This window comes from Chiloscyllium plagiosum, unplaced genomic scaffold (assembly GCF_037043375.1).
Source record: "Chiloscyllium plagiosum isolate Xiang-an unplaced genomic scaffold, Cpla_swu_hap1 HiC_scaffold_14, whole genome shotgun sequence".
Taxonomy (NCBI): Eukaryota; Metazoa; Chordata; class Chondrichthyes; order Orectolobiformes; family Hemiscylliidae; genus Chiloscyllium; species Chiloscyllium plagiosum.
Genome location: NW_028270152.1, coordinates 33,742,005 through 33,760,963, shown reverse-complemented (window position 1 = coordinate 33,760,963; position 18,959 = coordinate 33,742,005). Strand labels below are relative to the sequence as shown.

Here is an 18,959-nt window from a genome sequence, read left to right as displayed (position 1 = left end):
CTGTACTCCAAGGTCTCTTTGTTCAGCAACACTCCCTAGGACCTTACCATTAAGTGTATAAGTCCTGCTAAGATTTGCTTTCCCAAAATGCAGCATCTCGCATTTATCTGAGTTAAACTCCATCTGCCACTTCTCAGCCCATTGGCCCATCTGGTCCAGATCCTGTTGTAATCTGAGGTAACCCTCTTTGCTGTCCACTACACCTCCAATTTTGGTGTCATCTGCAAACTTACTAACTGTACCTCTTATGCTCGCATCCAAATCATTTATGTAAATGATAAAAAGTAGAGGGCCCAGCACCGATCCTTGTGGCATTCCACTGGTCACAGGCCTCCAGCCTGAAAAACAACCCTCCACCACCACCCTCTGTCTTCTACCTTTGAGCCAGTTCTGTATCCAAATGGCTAGTTCTCCCTGTATTCCATGAGATCTAACATGACTAATTAGTCTCCCATGGGGAACCTTGTTGAATGCCTTACTGAAGTCCATATAGATCACATCTACCACTCTGCCCTCATCAATCTTCTTTGTTACTTCTTCGTTACTTCTTCAAAAAACTCAATCAAGTTTGTGACACGTGTCTATTCATGAATTGATCACTTTGTGTTCAGAGCTTTCTAGTATTTTTTATTAACTTAGTCTTAACAGTGGACACATGAGATCATAGAATGATCAGACAAAGTCAGCATCGCTTCACAAAAGGGAAATTGTACTTGACAAAATTATTAGAGCTTTTTAAGAATGCATCCAGTAGGAGAGATAAAGGAAAGCATAGAAAATTAGCACGCAGGGCCAGCATGCAATTAGGAAGACAGATAGTTTGATTGCCTTAATTACAAGCATTTCGGGTACAAAAATAAAGTCTTGCCATGATTGCACAGGATTTTGATGAAACCCTACATTGCAGACTGCATAGTTTTGGTGTGCATTTTTAAGGAAGAGTGTATTTAAATTCAGTGTAGCAAAGGTTCACAAGATTAGTTCCAAGTTTGAAGAGTTTTCCTGTCGTGAGAGGTTGAGTCTATTGTGTCTATGCTCTCTGGAGTTTAGAAGAATAAGATGTGATTTAATTGTAGTATTTAAGATATTAAAGGACTGACAGGATTATGGAGAATGGGCAGATAAATTAAGTTGAGCCAAAGATCAGCTATGATTGCAGTAAATGGCTGGCAGGCCTGACAGACCATGTTGTCTCCCAAACTATACGTTCTTAAATCAGGATAAATTTCTCTTCATCACTTTCAGTTAGTCCCTTGTCCTATTTTTGCGTTGTAAAATTAGGTTATTTTCCATGTTCTGCCTTCTTAATTATCTATCAAAGTACACAAATTTTTCTTTCACCGTCTTGATAGCTGCAAAGCTGCGGTGTTTTTTAGTCTTTAATCATACCCAAGTCATTTGATGCCAAAGAATCCACCTAATTCCTGAAACATTCTCCTAATTTCTCCTATTTTGATGCCTAAAATGAGATCAATTTTTTGTTTCAATTCATTCAGGAAATGCAGACTTTGCTGGCTGTGCCAGCATTTATTGCCTGTCCTCTATTGCGCTTGAAAAGGTGGCTTTGAACTGCCGTCTTGAACTCCTGCAGACTATTTGGTGTAGCTACATTCACAATTCTCTCAAGAAGGATGTTCCAGGGTTTTGACCCAGTGACGGTGAAGGGACAGCGATATATTTCCAAGTCAGGATGAGAGTGAGGGGGAGAGGAGGGAACCTTATAGGAGCTGACATCCCATGTATGTGCTGTCCAAGGAATATTGTTAAATGTTAGTGTAGATGGTATATTGTGTATTGGTGAAGGAGTGAATGTTTGTGAGGTGGCACCAATCAAGCATACTGCTTTGTCCTGTATCAAACGTACTGAATATTGTTGGAGCTGCACTCATCCAGACAAGTAGAGAGTATTCCATCACGGTCCTCACTTGTACCTAGATCGTGGGCAGGCTTTGGTGAATTAGAAGATGAGTTATTCACCGCAGGATTCCTAGCCCCTGACCTTCTCTTGTAACCTCAGAATTTATATGGCTAATCTAGATCAATTCTACCCCCTTTCCCCCCCCCCCCCCCCCCCCCCCAAGGATATTGATAGTGGAGGATTCAGAGATGGCAGTGCCATTGAATGTCATGGCGAGATTCTACCTTTTTGGAGATGGTCATTGCCTGGCACATGTGTAGCATGAATGTTCCTTGCACCTTGTCAGCGCTAGCTGGATATTATTCAGTTTATACTGCATTTTGATATGGATAACTTCTGTATTTGGGGAGTTGCAAATGGTGCTGAATATTGTGTAGTCATCAGCAAATGTCACTTGACGTTATGGTTATGAAGTAGCCGGAGATATTTGCAAGTAGAACGCTACCCTGAGGAGCTCCTGCAGTGATACTCTGTGCTGAGATGATTGACCTTCAACAAACAACCATTTTCCATTATGCTAGGCATGACCGCAACCAGTGGAGAGTTTTTCCCCTGATTCTCTGTTGACTGTAGTTTTGATAGGCATCTTTGTACCTGACTCAGTCAGGTGCAGGCTCGATGTCAAGGTTAGTCAGTGTCACCTCACCTCTGGAGTTGAGCTTTTTTTCCATGTTTCAGATAAAGCAGTATTGAGTGCTGTGTGGCCCCCTCAGAACTGATTATTTCTCAGCAAGTGCTGTTTGATAAGCTGCTGGTAACCTGTTCTATCACTTTACTGATTGGACTCCAGTCTGAGAGAGTAAACTGATGAGGTGGTAATTGGCTGGGATTGATTTGATCTGCTTTGTGTGTACTGGACATACCCTGGGCAATTTTACACATGTTCAGGTAGATACCAGTGTTGTTGCTGTATTGGAGCAGCTTGGCTAACAGTGCAACAAGTTCTGGAGCACAGGTTGTTGCCAAAATATTGTTAGGGCCCATATTTTTGATATTTTCTGATCAGATACTCTCAAGTTTGATTATGACTTATGCTTTATATTCCATAAGTATTAGCTTTAAGACTGTAAGTCCAACAGTAGTTGACCCCAATGCATCGTAGCTTTTCAGCACATTATGACTCACATCTGGAGCAGGTTGGACTTAAGTCCCATAAAATGTTTTTAAGTTTTTTTGAAGTCCAGTAAATCCTTCCATACAATTTCTTCAGTGAAATGTACTTAAATCAATGCTCAAAATGGAAAATTACTCATTTAAATCTTGCCTGCACATACTCCGTTGTTTCAATCAAGAAAGCCTTAAAATGTTAAAATACTTGAGTGATTATTAGTGACAGAATATGTTTTCAATTAAGAACAAGCTTTTTACAAAATTGAGGCTTTAGGCCATTTGAAGTAATTAATATGAGGTATTTAACTTGGATCACTCAAGTGAAAATGAAATATCTCGTAACACTATTCAAAGAGAAGCTGTGGTTCTTCTCCATTATCTTGACCTACGTTTATCTTTCAATAAACATCAGATTACCTGGAAACAGCTTCTCATTGGGCGGCACGGTGGCAGTGGTTAGCATTGCTGCCTTACAGCGCCAGAGACCCGGGTTCAACTCTCGCCTCAGGCGATTGACTGTGTGGAGTTTGCACATTCTACCCGTGTCTGCGGGTTTCCTCCGGGTGCTCTGGTTTCCTCCCACAGTCCAAAAGTGTGCAGGTTAGGTGAATTGGCCATGCTATATTTCTCGTAGTGTTAGGTGGGTCTGGGTGGGTTGCGCTTCGGCGGGACAGTATGGACTTGTTGGGCCGAAGGACCTGTTTCCACACTGTAAGTAATCTAATCTAATCAAATCCATTTAAGGAACCTTGCTATGCACTGATGTGTTTGTCTACATTACAACAGTCACTACATTTGTATTTCACCTCCTATGAAACACTTTGCAATGTATTGAGTTGTGAAAGATACTATGTACGTGCAAGTTCATTCCTTCCTATTTTGTCTACATGCTGTTAGTTTACAATCAAATATTCTATGCAGTCAGATCTCCGAACACATCTTGTGTGAGCCGCAGTTTTCTCTATTCTGCACCACCAGGACTTCCCAGCTCAATTTTCATTTTGAGCATGAGTGTTCAAAACCACCATATCCAATCTAACCTCAACAAACTTCTGATTACTAGATCAGAATGACGGTGTACATCTCCCTGTAACATTCAAGGAGCAGGAAAGTCAACATTACGGGCCAAAACCCTTCGTCAGGAAAGATTGACTTTCCTACTGCTTGGACGCTGTCAGACCTGCTCTGCTTTTCTAGCTTCACACCTGTTGACTCTGACATCCAACATCTGCAGTCCTTACTGTCTCCATATCTCTCTAACATTGCATATATGTATCTCATCTCAGAATATTTGCAGAAACTCTAATCTGTGCTTTTGTTACCTCCATACATGATCATCCTCCCCTCCTCCACACTTACATGTCTGCTTATCTGAAGTGCTGCAGCTTTTATTCTAACCCACAGCACTATTTTCTCATTACCAAATAATTTTCTTGTTGACCTGCATTTGTTTCCACTTCTGACTCTCTTTTCGTATTTCAGTTCCTTCATAGCTTCACCCAATCTACCTCAAATCTCTTCAAACCCTGCAACTCTCCCAGAGCTCTCAATTTCTCTAAGAGACTTTTGCATCCATTTCTTTCTGTCTTTGTCACTGGCAGCTGTCCCTTCAACGGTTTAAGCTCCAGCTATCACCAAAATCTTTCCCCTCATCGTTTTGGTCTATTGTTAAAAATCTATTCCTTTGACCAACCCTTTGACAACCTTCCTTAATATTTTCTGATTTGACTATCTGTCTACTTATTTGAATCGATTTCTATTAAGTGCCTTTAAAGATGTCTCTGTTAAAGGTGCTGTTAGAATTTCAGCATGATAACATGCATTCATAATCGATAAGATGATGAATCAGACAGCAGGAAATATTTCAAGTATTTCAATTTTGGAGTTTTTTCTTTCAGGTACGTGCACACCAACTTGTTCTGCCACCGTGTGATGTAGTGATAAAAGCAGTTGCCGAGTATGTTCGCAACATTCAGGATATTGGTGATTTGGATGCAGTTGCAAAAGATGTTTTTAAGCGTTCACGGGTATGTAGCAAGTGAAAAAGCAAACAAACCTGTTTTCTAACTTAGTAAATATTCTGTGTTTACTTTTTTCTACACCAGCTTCTTTCCTTCACTTTTCTGAACAATGTTGACTCACTTAGATTGCCATGATTGATGGCTGTCTTTCTTTAAGCAGCCTTTATTTTTCAGAAGGGTATTTGGCTGCAGCATCTCAATGAAAATAGATTGTCTTGCTGGAGGTTTGTGTACATTCAAAACAAAGACCTCTGTCTTGCACCCAAATCTCTGCTGGAAAAATATAAGTATTTTTCCAGCAGAGATTTCCATTGAATGGTGTTCGGGAGCGGAAACAGTGTTGGTTTTTTGTTCCAGCCTGACACCCTTTTTGGTGAGGCCAATTGTTCTTCTCCAGCTGTAAAGAGCATGAATGACAATAAAATCATAAGATATAGGAGCAGAAGTAGGCCATTCAGCCCATCGACTCTGCTCCGCCATTCAGTGAGATCATGGCTGATCTTAACTCCACTTTCCCTGCCTTTCTCCATGATGCTTAAATAATATTAATGACATTGAACTGAGATAATACTAAGCATAATTATAGAAATTGAAACAGTGTGGGCCAGTGGCTAATAAAATGGGGTATTAGGCAGATAAAACTGGAACTATGATGAAAGCAGAACTCTAATAGGCCAAGAATAGCATCCTGCACAGTAATCCTGTGCAGTCTAGGTGATCACTTTTGTCAACCGCTTCCATTCTGTTTGCCAATGAAAGCCAGAGCTCCTAATCACAAAATTTCATTTCCATTCCCCTTCCCATTCTGATCCCTACATCTCTGGACTTCTACTTTGTTTGAGTGAACTCAGCACAAGCTCATGGATCATTACACTGTAATTGTAAGATATGGTTTATCCCTTTAACCTCAGGAATAATTTTAATCACTGTAAGCCTTAACTGCAGCCAATACCTGTTTAGCAGAACCGACTGCTGCTGTGGCCTTTTTGTCACATTGCTTCCGAGCATAGGAGCTAGGAACTGAAATACATTATTTGGCCCATCAAGTCTCTCAATACGATCATGGCTGATTTGTTTGTCTTGCAATTTCCATATTCTCATCTATGCCTGTTAACTTTTGATTCCCTTACTGAACGAAAGTCTTTAAAGTTTCCTTCATTTTTGTCCTGCAACATGACCCTTAATTTTAAAACTGCCACCCCATTCTGGACTAAGCCACAAGAGTTAACATCCTTTCTGCGTCAACCTTGTCAAGACCATTTGGGATCTTATAAGCTGGGGTCAAATCATCCCTTGCTTTTTTGAACTCTAGTGAAACCAAGCCAAGCCTGTTCAACTATGCTCGTAAGATAGTACACTCTTTCAGGAGTAGATCTGAACAATCCTGAGTGCATTTTCTTGCGTTCTTAAATAAGGAAACCAAAACTCTTGCATAGTATTCAAATTAGGGCCTTGCGAATGCCCTGTAAAATTGAAGCATAACCTTCTTACTTTTAAGTTCAATCCCATTCTTAATAAAGGCTGCCATCCCATTATCCTTCTTGATTACATGCCGTACCACATAGTGACCTTTGTGACTCATGCAATAGGAAATCTAAGTGCCTTTACAATTTTGGAATTCTACGGGCATTTCTGTCAACTGGGATGGGGAAGCAGGCTTTGGTTGAAATTTGGGATACTCAATCCTCAGTTTGAAGCCTGTATAGGCAATGCGGTCTCCACCTCGGGTCAATTCCTTGAACTATATGTGTCTGTTTTACTCGTTGTAAACTACTTTGAAAATCATTGCCTTTTGCATTATTTTTAAAATATTTAGAAAAATAATATTTTGAGATTGATTTGCTCATTAAGCTTGAGCAGACTACTGCAGGATCTGCACTGTTCTATTAAATTTAGTTGGGCTTGCATAAAAATGGGTTTGAGATACAGATTACGTTTGGTCTTGATCTGTTCTATACTAAACTTTATTGGAATGCTTGGTTCCAGTATTTTGCCAGAGATAAAACTGGTCACCCATCGTTGTTTTAGCATCCTTCACAAGCTAAAAGAATTAGTTCACACCATCGCAAGGGTTACGTAGGCAACAGTATTCTTTCTCTTTTTGATTCCTTGTGTGTTTTTAACTTCTCTATTGTTAACCTTAGTTTGGGAACCGGCTTGAAACAGATGGTTTATCTATTGGAGAATTAAATTTGCATGATTTGATGAAATCGCAATAACCCAAGTACTCTAGCAAATGCTTGCGAATATTAATTCATACCATTCATGATTCTTTATTTCTTTTAATTGGAACCCAAATATATTAACTTCACATGTTTAAGATAATGTTCGGGAATAAATAGGGTGAGTGTTTTAAACTGGCATGAGAGAAACAGTTCTGAAATCAAATGTTACATGTATAACCATCAGTGATCATTCCAAATTCTAGTAACCTCAATAATTATGTTCCTGCACTTTTAGAAGCACTATTTATAATCATATTTGATAATTTGGGCATTCACAGTAGGGTCAGCTACCATATATATCTTCCCAACACATTATTCTGTGTTCTTTATGGGGCAAATTCCTCATCATGCTTTATATCATTATCAGGACCATAATTTTTTAGAAATAGTGGTAGTTACCACTATTCTGTTACTGGTAATGATAGTTTATTTAAACTTAGATGCCAAATGTAGGGCATTGACTGAAGTGGACATTAAGAATTTGTTTAAACTTCCCATACTTATTTAACAGTAACAAAATGCAATCACATGATGTAACTGGTTTATTATGGCTTGTGTGATCTGTTTTCAGTCTAGGACAGAAGATAAAATTGAGCAATTCAAGAGAGCAGTTGAATATTACTCTGTTGCAAGCAAGCCTCCATTATTTCAACATGGCCCAGCACCTTTCCCAGGTACCTATCCAAGTGTGAAAGGATGGGTGATTCTGTTGTGTGTAAACATTTATGTGATTTTTTTTAGCTTTATGCATTTAATTTGCACTTTAAATATGGTTTAGCAAAGTAAGTGTTTCATCAGTTTTGATAAACTTTGATCTTTTAAATAAATTTAAACATTAGATCTACCTTTTGCAGTTCTTAAGTCTATAATTTGTTCCTTAGGCTGGTAGTTGAGTGTCTCAATTTTAGTACACATAAAATGGCAAGGCTTTATACCTTTGTTTGAGTTTTGGCTTCAATACGATAATTGGTCCTGTAATTCTGTCTGAAACAAACACACAAAATCTGGAGAGACTCAGGAACTCTGACAGCATCTGTGGTGAGAGAAGCAGAGTTAACGTTTCGCGTTTGGTATGACTTCTTCAGAACTAAAAGGCATTGGAAAATGACTTTTTATGTACTTTCGACAGAGGCAGAGGAGGTTAAGTGGGTAATGGTGGAGAGTGCAGAAGAAAAAGGTGTTGTTCATAGTGGTGAAAGAGGAAAAGAGATGTAAAATGGTGTGAATTAAGATGTGAAAGAAAGAAAATGGGTCTCCACTAAGAGCAAAGTAAACAAGACAAGGCTGTGGGAGAAGGAATGCAGTCGTTTCTTGGTTCTGAAGTTATGGAATTCAGTCTTTGAGACCTTGAGGCTGTAAAGTACCTGAGCAGAAAACTAGATGTTGTTTCTCAGCTTGCATTGTGCTTCGCTAGAACTTTACAGCAGGCCCAGAAATGTAAGCATATTTTTTGTAAAGCATCCAGAAAGTCCGGGTCATTCCTGTGGACTGAGAAGAGGTGTTCCACAAAGCAGTCATCCAGTCTGTGTTTGGTCCCACCAATGTAAAGTAAGCAGTGAATGCAGTAGACAAGATTGAAAGAAGTCATTGTATCTTCTGTATCTGATTAAGAATAATTGAAACTTAAGGAATAAGTTTATGGCGTGACACTTGAGAAATGAGACTGAATCATTTTGGAGTGTCTATCATTATACCGTGCTATCCATTAATGTAATTGTGTATTCAACATCTAAATTAAGAATTACCTTAATTAGTAGTAAAGACTTGAATATCTAAATTTATGGTTTGCACTTGCATAGAGAGTTGACCATTCATGGTTTAAATCAGCTGAATAGTGAGTACTAGCTGTTAATTGTGCTTAGTTACCTGTGGATTTATGTCATTTGTTTAAAATTATACTGAGCAATTCTGTACTGACTTATCAGTTGAGTGCCTAGAGCTGGTCCACTTAATTTTAGATATGCAATGAAATATTGATTTTTGATGAGAGGCCATTCAACGAGGCTCATCCTTCTGTAAAAACTTGTAATGTCCTCTCATCCATTTTAATATTATCTTCAAATCATTTTGAGTTACTCAAAGCACTTTTGCCTTATCAAGAAAGCAATTACACATATCGAGTCATAGAGGTGTACCTCAGAGAAACAGACCCATCAGTCCAACTCGACCGTGCTGACCAGATATCCTAAATTAATCTATTCCCATTTGACAGCACTTGGCCCATATCCCTCTCAACCCTCTTTATTCATATACCCATCCAGATACCCTTAAATGTTGTAATTGTACCAGCCTCCTTCACTTCCTCTGGCAGCTCATTACATACACACAACACCCTCTACATGAAAAGGTTGCCCGTAAGGTCCTTTTTAAGTCTTTCTCCTCTCGTCTTAAAACTATGCCCTCTAGTTCTGGTCTTCCCCCATCCCAGAAAAAAGACCGTATCTATTTACCATATCTGTGCTCCTCATGATTTTCTAAACCTCTATAAGGTCATCCCACAGATTTCAATGCTCCAGGGAAAACAACCCCAGCCTTTCAGCCTCTCCCAACAGCTCAAACCCTCCACCCCTGGCAATATCCTTATAAGTCTTTCCTGAACCCTTTCAAGTTTCACAACATTCTTCCTATAGGAAGAAGACCAGAATTGCGCACGGTATTCCAAAAGTGACCTAACCAATGTCCTGTACAGTTGTAACATGACCTTCCAACTGCTATATTCAGTGCAACTCTGTAGAATATCTCGTCTTTAAATCGATCTTTAAAGTTAAAGAGTATTTTTTAAAAGGGTACCTATTATATTCGTTGTAGCATCTCATGTACTTTGGGCAGTTTTTTTTTCAATTTGTGAAAATCCAAGTTTTCAAGCTTTTTTTCTCAGTGTGTCTTCATTCCTTTTCTCTCTCATTCCTGGCGTGTGTGTTTCAGTTTTATCTTTGGTATTTGTGAAGTGCTGCAGTGGAATTGTCTTCAGTAACTGTATGCATGTGTGTGCATTAGGTGTCATGCACTTTCACAACGTATCACATCAAAGGTAATAACATACTACTCAGCTGTAACACCAATTGTTCATTTGTTAATCTGGTCCCTGAGTTAAAACTTTTCAATTTTATTCTACACTTAAGGAATGAGACTGAATCAATTTGGAGTGCCAGCTATTGTTCCACACTATCCTCATCCACAGATGCTTAACATTCCACAATCCCATCTTCAGGCAAAGACTGTGGTAAGTTTGATTGATTTAAAACATCCCTGAGTCCTGAGTTCAGTTTAACAGTATGGCACAATTTTAGTAAGAATGGTAATTCCCTTGAATCCCCAAAATAGGAACAACTTGTTGGGTCAAAAATTGAATGCTAGTAATGTGTAACTTTGTAAGTACAAGTACATGCAAACATTGTAGATTTGGTTCCAAACACCAATTGGCATTCTCATTTGTAACAGAGGGTGTAGAGATTGCATCTTGGCCATTGATGAAAGTTGTACAATAAAACTATAAATGGTGGGAAATTAAATATGCCAAGCAGTCTTGATATCAGTGACGTGAGGTGATGATTGGTTCTTGTGCATTTAATACCCAAGTAAGGTTATTGAATCTTGCCCTGCACTAATTCCAGATATGTGGTGTTTTTAAGGTAGCAGTTGTTATGAAGTGTTTTTGCTCATTTTTGCTCAGAGAATGATCTTGCTTTCAATTTCTGGAATGGGGAGGTAGGTGCAGAGTTTACAGTGAAGATTACTGAAGAGTTTACTGTCCTTTTGGGTGACATTAAGAACACATGGGTGTCCCTTTTTCATATTTGGGCTGCTCTGTGACCTAGACTTTCATCAGAGTCTCAGATATTATGCTTGTTGTTTAAAGTGTTATTTAAAATGGGGCCTTTAAGCAGTTGGCTGATCTGATAATCCTCACGTCCTCTTTCCTGCGTGATCCTATATCAGATTTGAATATGCTTATTGACCCAGCTTCTATCACCTTATGAGTAAAGTTTTAACACCGATTCATTACCCTCTGAGAGAAGAAGTTCATACTCATATCTTTCCTAAATAGGTGACTGCTTATTCTAACATAATGCTTTCTGGTTCTAGACTCTCTCACAAGGGGGAAAAAGCCATCCACGTCCAAATATCAAGTCAGCTAAGAATCTTCTTTATTTCAGTGAAGACTCGCCTCATTCTCCTGAACTCCAAGCCCAACCTACACAACCCCTCGTCATAAGACATACCCATGAATAAGCTCGTGAACTTACTGCCTCCAATGGCAGTATATCTTTCCTTTGAGAGGGAGTCCAAAACTGTTACAGTATTCCTGCTGTGATCTGACAACTGTTTTGCATAGTTTTAGTTAAGACCTCCTTATTTTTATATTCCATTCCTTTGAACTAAAGTCCAGCATTCCATTTGCCTTCTCTGTTACTTGCGAAATTTGTTTGCTAACGTTTTGTCATTCAGGCATGAGAACTCTCAAATCCTTCTGTACTGCAGCTTCCTGCGGTCTTTTCTACTTAAATAATAATCAGCTGTTTTATTCTTCCTGCCAAAGTTCATAACCTCATATTTTCCCACATACTTCATCTGCTAAGTTTTTGCCCACTCAGTTAACCTGTCTATATCCCTCTGAAAATTCTTTTTGTCATTGTCAGCAATTGCTTCACATTTATTTTTGTGTCGTCCACAAACTTAGCTATAGTGTTTCATTTATCTCATACAAGACATATATTGCACATAATTGTGGCCAAGTCATGATTCCTGTGACACTCCACTAGTTACAGGTTACCATTTGTAAACATGACTCTTTCTCCAGACTCCCTGTCCTCTAATAGTTAGCCAATCCTTCATTCAATATTGTATACTACCTGCAATACCATGAGCTCCTATCTTAGTAAGTCATCTACCTTATGTTACTTTATCAAACATACTTTTTAAAACTTCCATTATATTTTGATCACTGCTTCCCCTTCATCTATCCTGAATGTTACCTCTTCAAACAAACTAATAAATTTGTTTGGAATGATTTACCCTTTGTGAATCCGTGCACACTGTGGTTGATCACACATATATTTCTACATGCTTTGTTATTACATCCTTTATTAGCGACGCTAACTTTTTCCCAATAACATGTTAAGCTAATTGACTGACAATAGCATTTTTTTTGTTTCTTTCCCTTTTCAAATGGAGATGTTAAATTGGCAGTTTTCTAATCTTCTTGGGCTTTTCCAGAATATAAAGATCCTTGGACGATTACCACCAGTGCATCTCTGTAGCAGCTACATTTAATATCCCAGAATGCATCCCATCTGGTCCAGTGAACTTACTTGTCTTTATCCCCATTAGTTTCCTGTAATGTTTTCTCATCTTCTCCTTTTGCCCCTTGAGTATTTTTATTTTTGAAATGCTGTTAGTGTCGTCTTATGCATAAAAACTGATGTAAAGTATTTATTCAACTCCTCTGCTATTTCCTGGTTCCTTATTAGTATTTCCCCAACCTTGTTTTCTAAGGGGTATTTATTAAATCTAGTCACTCTTTTCCTTATACATTTATAGAAGCACTTGTTGATTCTCATGATATTGCTTCGAAATTTATAATTTCTTTTTGGTCATCTTTGTTAGTTTTTTAAAATGTGCTCAGTCCTCTGGCTTACCACTGATCTTTGTCATGTTGTATTTATTATTTTCAATTTGATTCTATCATTAACTTCGCTGATGTAACTCTGGTTGACTTAACACCTTCCTGGAATCATTATTTCTCTGTGTTATATATCTTGGTTGTGAGCTATGAACTATTTTCTTAAATATTTGCAGTTGTTCCTGGACCATTTATGTTGCTAAACTCTATTCCCAATCCACCCCAGCTGGTTGTGCCCGCCCTTCTTTGTAATTCCTCATATTTAAATTTAGAACAGTTTTTTTCAGACTCAAATTTTGTTCCTTTTAAACGGAATGTTGTTTTTTTACGATGTTATGGTCACTGTTTCATTCGGAATTTTGTTTTCCAGTGATAATTTATCAAACCTGCTTCATTATACATCTCTAGGTCCAAATAGCTTGATCCCCAATTGGATCTGAAAAATATTGTTCTAAGAAATTGTTGCAACGTTGAATTCTTCCTCATGGCTCCCTCTACCACTGTGACTATCACAATCTACATAATTGATCCCCAGCGCCCAAGTACACTCCTGGACTTGGAGGTCACCCTTCAACATCCCTCATCACTCATCCACTTACCTAACACCCAACACTCTTATTTTTCCCACACGCCGCGCTGCACCACACCACACCATTTGATATACTACCCTTTGCCATTAACTCAACTGGTTCCCTATCCACCTATCACCTTTAATCCACACCTCATACTTGATATTTCACAGCTGTCAAGTGAGTGGTTTACATTTAAACTGCAGGTTATTGCACTTGCTGCTGTGAAAAAGGGTTTGGTATCAATGGTGATTTTCTCTGCTACTGGCCCTGATTTTTCCGGTACAGGACTCTGCTGTTTTATAATAGGAAGCTACTATTTAGAAATTCTCAGAATAGAGCTGATTGAAAGATAAGTCTTTATATGTCAAATCAGAGTCAAAGCTAGGGTTTTTGACTTTGATTGGAGTTTTTGCATGAGAATTTATTTCACCAACCCTGATCTTTAATCAAAAGAATACTGTTAAGTAATGTGGATATATGTCTTTTTCTTCAGAACTGTTTTTAATTTGAAGATTTAGATTTGGGTTGCAGGGAGGTATGGTTGTAATTATTAAATTATCGCTATCTTTATCATTGCTGTTTACTGATTTCATTTTTGATTTCTGTTATCACAGAGATGAAAAGAAGTTAGAACTTTATATAGCCCTATTAATGCACACAGACTTATTAATAGTGTTTTAAAGCCATTGTAGCACTTTGGATATGCTTAATGCAATCACTTACCAGACATCAGTATACTGCAAACAGTAATAAGAGAAATAAAGAGATTCTATTTTGTGGTATTTATGGTGAAATAATTTTTGGCCAGGGCACTTTTGAAATTTGTTTTGTTCCCCTGCCAGGCATATCAGTTTTAATTTGATGACACCTTCATTAATGCAATGCTCCCTCAGTACTATTGTTAATTAGAATTTCTCCTTATTGTGTTTAGTTTTTACTGCCTTTGAAAGTAGCTACAAAAATATTGAATATATCAAAATTTCATATATATAGAATTTAACAAATCACCACAATAGGATTTAAATAAACGAAGGTGAAGGCTAGTGTTTTCAATAGCCAAATTCAAAGTCAAAGAATTAAATTGAAAAATGTAGACAGTTAAATCTAAATTTGTTACAGATTCTGGGTGTTTTCAGACTGTTCATTAAATTGCTAAAGCAGTTCACTTAGTCATCCATAACATTCAAAAAAAGTTAACATTTTCACTTTGGAAATTCCAAAGGGAAGTTGAAAATTTGGATAAGTGTTTGAAGTGATAACATTATTTATTGGAAGGAAGTTCAAATGCAGTCCTCCAAAAGTACATATATTTAGTTTTATACAGAAAGCACCTTCTCATAACTATAACTTTTGTCTAGTTTATCTAAGGGTGGTAATTGAACAAGTATCAATGTTGCCACATATGTATCTTCCTGAGATTATTTTGCTGTTTATAGATTATTTATGTGTTTAAGCTAGTGTATAGTTTCAACCCTGAAGCCTGATTTTTGCTGCATCAACCAAGAACAAATTAAAGTAATCTTCACCGATGCAGTTCAAATTTGGATTACCATCTGATCTCGTTAGCATTTGTATTTTGCCAAACAAGAAGGAAGAGCTTGCATCTTTATAGTGCACTTCTACAGCCTCAAAATGTCTCAAAACAATTTTGAATCATATGAATGCTTTCGAGCAAGAAATTTAATCATATAGGTTTACTGCATCTGATATGATGTATAGTTATTTGTATTTCAGAAATATTCAAAGACTAAGAACAATTCTGAAATTATTTGGTATTACATTTTGTTTCATTCTGTCAGGGTCAACAATTAGCTGGCCAACCTACCGCTTCAGGACCAGGAACTTCAGATTTATATTCGGTAAACAAAGATCAGCCTTCACCATTAGGTGCATACCAGCCGGCCCTGTCTGACCCCAGCCTTGCCCTGGAATCCAACAACAATTACAGCAACATTCCTCCTGAAGGGAAGCATACACCTTTATACGAACGTTCCTCACCAAATATTTCTACAGCTTCAGCTGTGAGTCCAAATCATTGTGGTATAGAGGCACCATTTTTCCCTGCTTCTTCAACATCATCCTCGTCCGACAATGAGGAAAATAGGGGTGCTACTAAGTAAGCTTTTAATTCCTTTGTGGGAAAAATGTTAAATTGAATAACTGTAGGATGTTAAATTCATAGTTCTGTTTTCTGATGAAATGTAGGTTTCTTCATATAACAGGATGACAATCCTATAGGTCATGATTATTTGTGATTTGAAGCAGAAATTGAAGGTATTCGAGTAAAGTGTGGCATAGCATGAGTTTGTCACTGATTTTACATGAGTTTTTTTGCAATTCAGAAGTACATTAGTTAAAAATAGCATATTATTAAAGTTGGATCAAATAAGTCAAACTGTAAACCAGTTTGTAAAAGTTGATCATTTCATAGTCAACTACAGTGCAACTAAAAGCTCTCAGAATTTTTCTGAAAGAATCTGGGAAATAGGTAGCATCATGTCAGAAAATAATGTAAGGAGCCAATTAAATTTATCAGTACAAGAAATTTGGAGAAATTGAAACCTGAAATTATGATAGTGTAACTTTCGTTGGGAGCAGCTTTGAACTGAGCAGAATATTCCATTTAATAATTGTCTTATTAATTATAAAAATTGGAGCACACGTGAGAAGTTCATTTTGCATACACTCCTTTCAGTGGAAGAAACATGTTCTTTAATTTTCATAAACTGTATTTGGATTTAGTTTAAAATATTACAACAACCTTGAGAAAATTTAAATAGTCAGCTTTAACTTATATTCATATTTAAAAAAAATACTCGAAAGTATGATGTAAATAAGTCTGATCAAAACTGGTCAGATGCTAATGAATAACTAAATATTTTCCAACTGATTTTGTTTCTATGAACATTTATATATACTGTCAGCGTCTTTGTTCCAAGGATGCAATGCGGGTGTCATAGTCCTTTTTTCAGTAACAATCAGTCATTAAGTTCTAAAACACATTTTGTGCCTTTTAAATGGAAAAGTGGCACAATATATGAGGTGGTTACTTTTTTTTACAAGAAGTATTATCTAGAAGAGAAAAGTAATTCTGATAATCTTAGGAAACCGGCTTTATGACCTTTGAGTATGAAGTTATCTTTATAATTAAATTATGTTTTGCTTTTAACTTCGCATGCAGTGAGGTTTATTCTTGAACTTGGATGCATTGGATTTATTTGGTTTTGATTTATGGATTTTATATCAAGACTTATAAAGCATGTAATTTGAGTTTCTGTCTCAAAATTTTGGATCCAGTCAGTATTTGTAGCAATGTTCTATTCCTTTAATTTGAATTGCATTTCTGCAATGAGCATAACTATCAAAATATTGTAAAAACTCTGGCATTTTATCCCAGATGAGTACTGACGATCAGTACTTCAGCATATCAGGTGTCGACATATTGAACTGAACAAACCAAATGGAGAGTGATGAAGCAAGGAAAATAATTGAGTATCTGTGTCAGCAGATCCTTTTTGGAAAAGCTGGGGCAGTTTAAAATGTGATAGATAGTGATTCTGGTGATGCAAAAGATTTTGAAAATACTTAAATTATTGGAACAAATGTGGGAGGGAGAATGCAGCTGGAGAAAATATAAATCTGAAAATCTAAATTATTAATTAATTTTCAGCCAGATATCTGGTATTGAGCAGAACAGTTTAATATCTGTTGTATTTTGTTTTTCTCAGTCATGTTGCTGAAATACATCACCATGTATTAGCCTGGGAAAAGTCTGGAAATCAGTCTGAAGGTCTAGAAAAATCATCTGGAGGAGGGCATCAGAAAGGTGTTTGCATTCGAAATGAAACTAAGGTATTGTACTTAATTATTGTTCTTAATTAGAGACACTAACATCAATATTATGTAGCAATATAAGCATGTAGAGTTTTCAGAATATTGTCACAGTGTACATTTATTATGTTCAGTTACTAATTGTTGAATTTTGTCTGACAATCAAAATGGCAGGATACCTTTTATTAGACGTTCACATAATACCTTCATGTATCATACAGTGTGATTTGGATCCCAAAAGCATGACACACTAAGAGAAACTTGCTGCTCTTTTTTTACCTATAGCTTAACATGAGCCCAAATACTGATGTACATGTGAATGTAATACTTGTATATGTTAGTGAACTCTAATAAACATTTGCTAGATTCTTCAATAGCACCTTAATCCATGTTCCTAATTCCTTGTGTTAGAAGGGATAGTATAAGCATTGTAAAACAGTAATGTCAGTAAATGGCAGTTCACTGTGCAGCCTGTGAGAGAGAATCTCACCATGTAGTAGATCACCAGTTCTGTGCACTGGCAGAATCACACTGCAGTGCCAATTTACAAGCTCATCTTGGCTGCCCCAAATCTTGTACCTGGTAGATAGCAATGGCAGGGCTAACATTGTGTACAGATATCAGTCACATTTCATGAGATGAAAACCAAATATGAATAGACCAAATGTGATATAATCAAATCTCTCAACAATCTCAAAGTGCCTATACCCAGATAGATTTGAAGCAATTGGAAATTTTAAGAGTGATGCAGTATTGCATTTTAAAGGTGATGCAAGCTCACTTACTGATCCACCAAGGGAATGGAGCATGCTCATTAAGGAAGTACCTTGATCAGAACTGAATGAGCTAGAGTGAAATGGTACAACTTGGGAAGATTGACCACCAGTAGCATCATAAGAGTATGCCCAGATTAAAAATGCCTCAACTTTACACTTAAAAATACTGACACTGAAAGCATTAAATTCTAAATTCTCTGGAGCAAGATTCTTTTCGAAGCTAGGTGCGAAGCATGGATCCTGGTGTGTCCAATTCGCAGAAGTTTCCCAAGTGCATACAACATTTAAGATGCCTTTTGGATGGCTCTGTTACTATTTGAGCTATCATTTGACCAAGACGTCATATGGATAGGATTAGTGAGAATGTGCTTAGCTGAGTTTGTATAGCTGAAGTGTTGTAGTCATTGGTCACACAAAAGCAGACCATGATCCCTGATTCAAATCCTGCCATGGCAAATGATGGAATTTGAATTCAGTAAATATCTGGAATTAGAAGCCTAATTATGACTGTGAAACCATTGTTCATTGTTGGAAAAACCCACCAGGTTCACTATTGTAATTCAGGAAAAAAAACTGCCATTCTTACATGGTCTGGCCTACATGTGACTCCCAAGTCCATAGCAATGTGGTTAACACTTAACTGCCCTCTGGGCAATTAAAGATGGTAATAAATGCTATCCTGGCCAGTGAGGCCCACATCCTATGAATGAAACAAAATAAAACCATAACCATCTCCTGATATAGCAGCATGACAACATGGATTAATATTTAATCACAAAAGTGCCAAGTCAACATCAGTCTTTTGTTTGAAAATGCTGTCATCTGCATTAATTCTGATGTTTGACACCATGCAGTTTCACACATGCTTAGTTGACCATTGAAG

At 37.3% G+C, this 18,959-nt stretch overlaps 1 protein-coding gene across 2 annotated transcripts in view; it reads left to right on the top strand.

Moving 5' to 3' along the window:
* The window catches only part of fam120a (family with sequence similarity 120 member A), a 139,998-nt gene that overhangs the window by 56,335 nt on the left and 64,704 nt on the right, over positions 1–18,959 (top strand). For both annotated transcript variants that reach the window (XM_043708020.2, XM_043708019.2), the window contains exons 4-8: positions 4,927–5,055; positions 7,846–7,948; positions 10,397–10,497; positions 15,269–15,585; positions 17,198–17,321. In XM_043708020.2, the coding sequence (XP_043563955.1) occupies positions 4,927–5,055; positions 7,846–7,948; positions 10,397–10,497; positions 15,269–15,585; positions 17,198–17,321 (774 nt within the window). The remainder of the gene's footprint in view (positions 1–4,926; positions 5,056–7,845; positions 7,949–10,396; positions 10,498–15,268; positions 15,586–17,197; positions 17,322–18,959) is intronic.